An 8598-nucleotide genomic window follows, 5' to 3' on the forward strand; every position below is an offset into this window, starting at 1 on the left:
ATGAGCCGGCCCCCTTCCCCGGGCGCAAGCCAGGCTGCTCCAGAGACCCTCCTGGGTGACCTCCTCAGCTACTACCGGGAGTGGGCAGGGGCGGGCCGGCTCCGAGTCTGCAGACAGGCAGCCCTCACCCACAGGGCGCAGCGGCTCTTGGACACAGTGGCCCCTCCTCAGCTCTATCTGCCTGAGGATGTGGGCCCTGATCTGGGGGCCACTCACTCCCAGGGGATGCCCAGCTCTGCCCAGCACGTCTGCCACAAACTGGTGCAGGCACTAGAGTTCCTGGAGCTCATCTCTGTCAACCTACTTCTGTTTCCCTGGAGGAAGGAAATCAGGTCCCTGAAGGTAGGCACCTCCATGCCCTGAGCAATGGGGTCTCGGGAGGGGCTGGCTCTGCCCCGGGGGGGCAGCATGTCCACCAGGCCCACTGACTTTGGTCCCATTTTACAGTTGGAGAAAGTAGGAGCAAAAGAGGTTAGTGCAACTTATCTATGGTCACCCCCTAACAAGCAGCACAGCCAGGGTCACACTGAAGCAGTGCAGCTCCAGAGCACCACGTAAACCGTCTCTCTAAAGAGAAGGAGCCGAGGGGCCCAGAAGAAACAGGGGCAGGACTTTGGCTGTGGAAAGCCACTGGAAGGCTTCCTCTCTTCTGGCTCCAGGCCTGGACTGCTGGGTTGGGAGCCAGGACACCAGGGCCTCACCCCAGCCCGGTCGTTCTCTAGTTGTATGACTAGGTGCTGTCCTGCCTCTGGGCCTCAGTGTGCCCTTCTGTAAAATGGGACAGAGGGTAACACAATTATGGGCCAGGATTCCATGCAGCCAAATGCCCTGGCCCACCTGCTTCTCAGGAGCCTCTGGTGCCCTGGGCATCTGCCCTTGGTCCTGCCTAGCCCCTTTCGGCCGCTCTGCTGAGACGTGGCCCACCTCTAACGAACACCCCTGTTTGTTCCAGACATACACTGGGAACTTCGCCTACTGGGTGAGGCCTGTGCTTTCCGAGCACACCCTGCGCACCATTCTGGGCAGGCTGGGCTATGTGGCCACCTCCGAGGCTGAGTTTTCACTGGTCCAGGCCACCAGCGAGGAGGACACCAAGCAGACGGTTTTTGAGATCTTCCTGGCGAGAGTTGCGTGTGAGGCTGTTCTGGGAACCTCGGGTGGGCAGGTCCTCGGGCTGGGCAGAGAGAAACTGGCCAGGCCCCACCACAGGCACAGCTTGGAGAGAAGGCCGGGGAAGGCTCGTACCTCTCTCGAGGGGGCGAAGCTAGGCCCAGACCCCTCAGAAGGGGTGGGGTCTGAGAGGGTCCTGCCCGAGGGCCCTGATGACCAGAGCTCTCTGCAGGTGACCCTGAGCCTGCCTGAGGTCTTAACAACCCCCTACAGCCCCCTTACTGGCCCCCAGGTCCCCCTGGGCCCCCAGTGCCATGCCAGCACAGGCTCGGACAGTGAGGAGTTCCTGACCTGCTACAGTGACCTTGTCCTGCACCGGACACCATTGTTCCCCCAGGACCTTCCCCTGAGCAGCCCAAAGGGACACCAACTGCAGGGCCCCGCTCTGACCCCCGGCCCACCTTCAGGTGAGGCAGTCATCTGCTCAGGTATCAGCGGTGAGCAGCCCCTGGTCCTTGACGCAGCTCCTGAGAGCAGAAGAGTCACCATCCCCAGCCTGCTCTACCCAACACCAGGTCCCCAACAGTCAGGGAAGTCCTTCGAGCCCGAGCCAGAAGCACAGCCAGAGCTGGCCACCTGTGGCACCGACACTGCGCCTCCAAACACCACCTCTGAGATGGACGAGCTCTGTGAGCGCCTCTCCCACCTCCTCAGACCCCCAACTCTAGCAGGACGTCCCAGGGGCTTCCCCAGCCCTGGGGGTGAGGAGAACGGACAATCAGAGCCTCTCGTGGAGCCAGAGCCAGCCAGTGAGGGTGGCAGCCCGGAGAATGGGGTCATTTGGCTCTGGAGGTCTACTCAGGCCCCCTCTCACATACGAGAGCCCCCCAGCACTCATTATGTCCCCCCAGAGGGGCTGGAGATGCCTGTTCCCACGCGAGGACACCACTCAAGCAACAGCTGAGGCTGTCACACCCTGGGTAGTACAGGGCAGACACTCCGACCAGGGAGGTTGCTCTTCTACCAGGAAGAAGACTGTGGAGAGAGGTAGTAGATCTGGTGCCACAGCAGGGGGAGTAGCAGCCAAACACACGGCTTGTCAGGCACAGGGGCAATCTGCAAATCCCAGCTGGTCTCGAGTTCCAGCCCTGCCACCTACTGACTGTGTGACTTTTGGCCACTCACTCCACCTCTCTGAGCCTCGTTTACCTCGTCTGTAAAGTGAATGTGGTCGGACCTACCTCCCAGGAGGCTGGGAAGAGTTAGTGAGGTGAGGTGTGCATGGCGCCCCTCAGTGCTAACCTCAGGAGGCTTCTTGTCCCTTTCACATCCCAGCTCAGCGTGTGACATTGAGCAAGTCATCTTGCATCTGAGCAGCAGTTTCCCTCAGCATCCTTAAGGCAGCTGTCACAGGGCAGATTAAGAGAAGAGATGGGTAGACAACCAGATATGTTGTATGCCCTTAATCCATTAGGGTCCACTGTCAGCCTCCCTTTTCTCTCAGCTAACTTCTGGATGAACAAGAACAAAAACACACTTAGGAACTCAGGGTCAGCTCACACCGCTGCTCTCCTTCCAGGGGTCAGGGGCTCCACCTATCTGGGCTGCAGGGGCCAAGACTGAGCCTGGAGTGGGGGCACCCCCTCCACTAGCCACCTCCTGCCCCCATATATGCACATACGTGTGCAGACTTGCACACAAGTGGGTGCACTTGACGTGGCACATGCACACACGTTAGGCATACCTCATTGGTACCCGGACAGAGAGAGCATCCTCCTCTTGCAGCCAAGAGCCTCTCTGTGGGGTGGCAGGTGGCACTGACCCACGGCTGGCCCTTCAGCTGCCCATCTGTAAGATGGGGAGGATGGCCCCTGCCTCCCAGAGAGGTGCTGAGCAGTAAAGGTTAGGTAGGCGAAGGCGCTTTCTGGGCATACAGCAGGTGCTTAATAAATGTTGGTGCCTGCCTTGCTCTCCCCCAGAGCTGAGCATATGACCTCATCACTTTTAGTTCCTAAAATTAAGGGGGACCCCAGGTGGGAAGGATTTAAGGAGCATTGGTCCCACCTCACTCCCAGTCAGACAGCTGTCTACTGAGCCAGCCCCTACACAGAGTTTTTGAGACAAATCCATCCACCCACCCACCCGTCCCAATCACTTAGCACAGCACCCAGCAGTCGACACTCATGCTGGCAAGTTGTCAGTGTCTGGAGGCCAGAGTTGGGTTGGGGACAGACCCCAGGCACAGCCTCCATCCTGGGGAAGGAGAACATCAGGTACAGACTGAGCTGGAGGCAGAGGGGGTCAGGAACCTCAGGAGAAGGGATGAGTCAGGAGGGGCCACTGACCAGCACCCAGGGCTTATCCCTTAGGGCACCTAGTCCTGGGTCTGACCCACAGCCCCTGCCCATTCTTTATTCATTCTTCTCTGATCATTAACATAATAAGCACGCTCATCCCCAAACCAAAACAGAGCTTTTGCTTCCCTTCCAAACTCCCCCCGTGTTCCCCATCCAGGTAAATGACTGCCACCATCTATTCGAAAGCTGAAACCCAATGGAGAAATCATCCTTGACTTCTCTCTCTCTCTCTCACATCCGTTATCCAACCCATCACTCTGTCAGAACAGAGCCCGAATCTGACCGTGTCCCTCCTCCTTCCACATGGCCCGAGCCACTTGTCTGAGCTGCCATGGTCTCTCACTCAGATCCCTGGAGGTTGGCAGCCCCCTCCATGGTCTCCCAGCTTCCGCCCTCATCCCCTTGCAGTCAGCTCCATCCAACCGCCAGAGTCCTGTTAAAACCAAAGCTTCATTATGACTCTCACATGTTCCATTCCTTCCATGGGCTCCCAAGGCCACACCAAGCCCCATACTCTTGGCCCCTTGCTATCCTTCTGACCTCATCTCACACCCCTTTCCCCCCTAGCCCACTGCAGCCAAGCCACACTGGCTTCTTCTAGGTTGTCCCACAAGCTCAGCCCGCCCCTACCTCGCAGCCTGTGCGCAGACAGCTCCCTCTGCCCTCTCCCCACTCTGCACCCCCATTGCATCTTCTCCTTCTTGTTATTCACTTCTCACCTTAAATGTCACCTTCTTGCAGAGGCCTTCCCTGACTACCCATCTCTCCATCACATCAGCTTAGTTTAGTTTCCTGCACAAAGATATTCTAAAGGTATTTACACATTTTCCATTTCCCCCACTAGAATATAAGCTCTGTGAGAAAGACTTGTCTCATTCACCACTGTTTCCAAGGATCGATCAGATGAAACCATCAGACGAATATGAAAACAAAAGCAAAAGTCACTATAATTTCCACCATTTGGAGATACCCAATGTTACAGTGTTAGTAGAATTCCTGCCAGTCTTTTTTTATACATATATATATTAAAAAATTAGGATTGTAATATTTATAGTGTTGTTTTCTGCTTGTATTTCCCAAGAAGGGAGTTATTTTAACTAATTTTAGACTTAGAGAAAAGGTACAAAATAGTACAAAGTCCCTTCTACCCCCCCACCCCCCTGCTCTGTTTCCCCTGAAATTAACATGGTACATAACCACAGTATGGTCAAGAGGAAATTAACATTGATACAATATTATTAACGAAGCTACAAACCTTATTTAAATCCCACCAGCTTTTCCACTACTATCCCTTCTGTTTTCCAGGATTCTATCCAGAATCCCACATGGCATTTGTTATTTTTCCTTCTTCTCCTCCAGTCTGTAGTATTTCCTGAGTCTTTTCCTTGTTTTTCAAGATCTTGCTGTTTTTTATCAGAACTGAATACTGATCAGTTATTCTGTTGAACCTCAACAAAAAAAAACACCTCAATTTGGGCTTGTCTGATGTTTTCTTACGGTTGGAGTGAGGTTATGCATTTTTGGCAAGAACACCAAAAAAATGATGTTGTGGGGCCAGCCCGGTGGCGCAGCAGTTAAGTGCGCACGTTCCGCTTCGGCGACCCAGGGTTCACTGGTTTGGACCGCGGGTGCCGACATGGCACCGCTTGACAAGCCATGCTGCAGTAGGCATCCCACATATAAAGTGGAGGAGGATGGGCATGGATGTTAGCTCAGGGCCAGTCTTCCTCAGCAAAAAGAGGAAGATTGGCAGCAGATGTTAGCTCAGGGCTAATCTTCCTCCAAAAAAAAGTTATGTTGTGTCCTCAGGGCATCTTATCAAAGGGTTCATGATGTCAGTATGTCTAATTACCGTCTAAACATCACAAGGTGGTGATATTTACCTTGATCACTTATTAAGCTGGTGTTGGCCAGGTTTCCCCATTGTAGAGTTACTTTCTTTCCCTTTGTATTTTGTATTAGGGGAGATGCTTTGAGACTATGAGAATCCTGTTTCTCCTCAAATTTTTGTCCACTAATTTTAGTATTGTCCACTAATTTTAGTATTACTTAGTAATAGGTAGATAGTGTCTGCAATATTTTTACTGTGGTGTTTGTCTGACGGCAATTCTCTATTTCCCTCTCTCCTTTTACGTTTATTAATTAGAATTTTATTGTAAGGAAGCACTCCCCTTCTCCTCCATTTACTTATTTATTCGAATGTTTGTATTAATATGGATTCATGGATATTTTATTCTGTGGGCCACGATCTAATACTATCATGATTTATTTTGTTCCTCCAAGTGTTCCAGCTCTGGCCATCAGGAACTCCTTCAGGTGGGCTCCTGTGTCTTTTTGACACGCCCCCACTTTGTGTTGAGCACTTCCTTACTTTCTAGTACCATAAGATGCTCCAGGCTCACCTTGTAATTTCCCTGCTGCATCCCTGGACTCAACCACTCCTCCTAGGAGCCCTGCGTCCTTTTGTTGGAGAATGATGTTTAGAGACCAAGATGCAGGTGCCAGGTGTACTCAGTTAGTTGATGTCACTGCTTCTGAGCCCACTCAGGGCACAGAGCCAGGAAACACATGTATGTGTACTAACCCTCGTGTATACACACATAGCTATACTTCTGTATCCATCTATAACTTCAAAACCACGAGTTCATACTGATATCTCTGATGCAAACCCAACCCCACAGGGTCTATTGTACCCTTCCCTTTTATTTATAACTTCTTTCTCTAACAGTGAGAAACCTGGCTCTCATAATCTACAGTCTACTTACTCGTTTGTCAATTCTAGAATATTATTCAATTCTAGTACAGGGCAGTTGGAGAACTGTTAACTGTACCCCTGTAAGAAACACTTCTAAAACTATGTTGCAGCCTTTATGAGAGTAATTGTTGCCTTTGCTCTTCCTCTATCAGTCAAGGGACTGTTTTGCACGGTGACTTCGGTGAGTTATTTCCTTTCTTATCCCTTCCAGCATGGTTGTTATTCACTGAGATACTGCGGGGTTCATCTGTAAGTGCTGGCATTCTACTTTCTGTACCCCCTACATCCTGGTTGATCTTAATTGTTCATTCATTTGGGGGGGTAACGTGAAATATTACTCGGTTCTGAGAGTCAGAGTTATACACAAAAAGATACACTCACAGAAATGTCACTCCCTTCTCACCCCTGCAACCCCAAGCCCTTTCCTCTTTTCTTTCCAGCCTTTTCCCAACAATGTATTTAGCTTCTGGGTTATCCTTCCTGTGCTTCCTTTGCATCTGCGTATTTTTTTTTTTTTTTGAGGAAGATTAGCCCTGAGCTAACATCTGCCATCAATCCTCCTCTTTTTGCTGAGGAAGACTGGCCCTGAGCTAACATCCGTGCCCATCTTCCTCTATTTTATATGTGGGACATCTGCCACAGCATGGCTTGCCAAGTGGTGCCATGTCCGCACCCAGGATCCGAACCAGCGAACCCCAGGCCACCGAAACAGAATGTGCAAACTTAACCACTGCACCACAGGGCTGGCCCCATGTGTATTTTCTTATGTCTCTCCTTTCTTATATAAAGGGTAGCATACTGTAGATACTCATTTGGACATTGCTTTTTTTCAGCTAACATGCAAAATGATGTCCTGGAAATTGTATATCTGTTCAGAGCACTCTTCCTCAATCTTGTTTACAGCTGCATACTACTCCATCATGTGGATATACCATAGTTTATTTAACCACTTTCTTATGTATGGGTCTTTGTTTCCAATATTTTGCAATTACAAATAATGCTGCAACAAATAATCCTGAGCATAGATATTTTCATATTGTAGAAAGTGTATATTAGCTCCTGGAAGTGGGATTGCTGGATTGCGATGTAGGTATAGATGCAGTTTGTTAGGTGTCATCAAATTTCTCTCCAGAAGGGTTGTACAAACTTGCACTGCCACCAGCAGTATATGAGAGTGCTTGTTTCCCCCCAGTCTTATCCAACAGAATGTGTTTTGTTTTGTTTTGTTTTGTTGTCAGTCTGGTAGGTGAGAAATGGTATCTCAGTGTCCTTTTAATTTGCTTAGTCCATTAGGGCTGCTACTGTGTGGCTTATATACAGAAATTTATTTCTCACGGTTCTGGAGGCTGGAACTCCAAGATCACGGTGCCAGCATGGCTGGGTTCCAGGGAAGGCCCTCTTGCAGGTTGCAGACTGCCGACTTCTTGCTGTGTCCTCATGTAGTGGAAGAGGTGAGGGAGCTCCATGGGGCCTCTCTAACAAGAGCATTAATCCCATTCACGAGGGCTCCACCCTTACGACCAATCACCTCCCAAAGGCCCACCTAATACCATCACCTTGGGCATTAGGTTTTCAACATATGAATTTGGGGGAAGAAACAAATATTCAGACCACAGCATTTGCATTCCTGCTAGTGAATCTGAGTATTTTTCATATGTTTTAGGGCCATTTTTATATCTTTTTTGTAAATTGCTCACATCTTTTTCTCATTTTTCTATTGGATTTTTGGTCCTCTGTTCTTCACTTTTTAAAAATTCTTCATGGTTATTCAGGGATATTAGCTCTTTGTGAATATATGTTGTGAATACTTTCTCCCAGTTTGTCAATTTTATAGTGTATTTTATCATATAAATTTTTAAAGTTTTACTTAGTCGCATTCACTAATCTGTTATTACTCCTGGATTTCGAATCATAGAAAGTTTCTCCTACATCAAGCTTTTAAAAAAGAATTCATCCATGTTTTCTTCTAGTACTTGTACAGTTTCACTTTTACTTCTGGATCCCTAACCATTCGGAGTTTATTCTGGGGTACGGTGTGAGACATTGATCTACTTCTACTTTTTTCCAAATGGCTATCCAGTCATCTAGCACCATTTATTAAAAGGTCTATCCTACCCCAATGATCTGAGATGCCACCTTTATCATACACTAAGTTCCCACAGGCACTTACGTCTATTTCTGGGCTCTCTACTTGATTCCACTGGTCTGTTGGTCTATGCATGCACCAGTGCCACACTGTTTTCATTACAGATGTTTTACAGTATGTTTTAATGTCTGGTAAGGCTGGTCCTCTACCGTACTTTTTCTTTTTCAGGTTTCCTGGTTATTTCTGCATGTTTGTTTTTCTATGTGAACTTTAGTAGAATGGGTCTATCT

At 49.4% G+C, this 8598-nt stretch overlaps 1 protein-coding gene across 1 annotated transcript; it reads left to right on the forward strand.

The window, feature by feature from the left end:
* Nucleotides 1–4085, forward strand: LOC124250210 (uncharacterized). Its single transcript, XM_046682042.1, has 2 exons — nucleotides 1–342; nucleotides 953–4085. Exons 1-2 carry the CDS (start codon nucleotides 1–3, stop codon nucleotides 2072–2074), a joined length of 1464 nt encoding a protein of 487 aa, XP_046537998.1. The 3' UTR covers nucleotides 2075–4085.
* The last annotated feature ends 4513 nt before the right edge of the window (nucleotides 4086–8598 follow it).

The sequence above is a fragment of the Equus quagga genome, chromosome 13, assembly GCF_021613505.1.
Source record: "Equus quagga isolate Etosha38 chromosome 13, UCLA_HA_Equagga_1.0, whole genome shotgun sequence".
NCBI classification, from domain to species: domain Eukaryota; kingdom Metazoa; phylum Chordata; class Mammalia; order Perissodactyla; family Equidae; genus Equus; species Equus quagga.

What these genes read in the sequence shown, in the direction of transcription:
- LOC124250210 (XM_046682042.1), top strand. Translation starts at nt 1, where the DNA reads ATGAGCCGGCCCCCTTCCCCGGGCGCAAGCCAGGCTGCTCCAGAGACC. An exon ending in AGGAAATCAGGTCCCTGAAG is followed by an intron (nt 343 to 952) that starts GTAGGCACCTCC and finishes TGTTTGTTCCAG; the next exon opens with ACATACACTGGGAACTTCGC.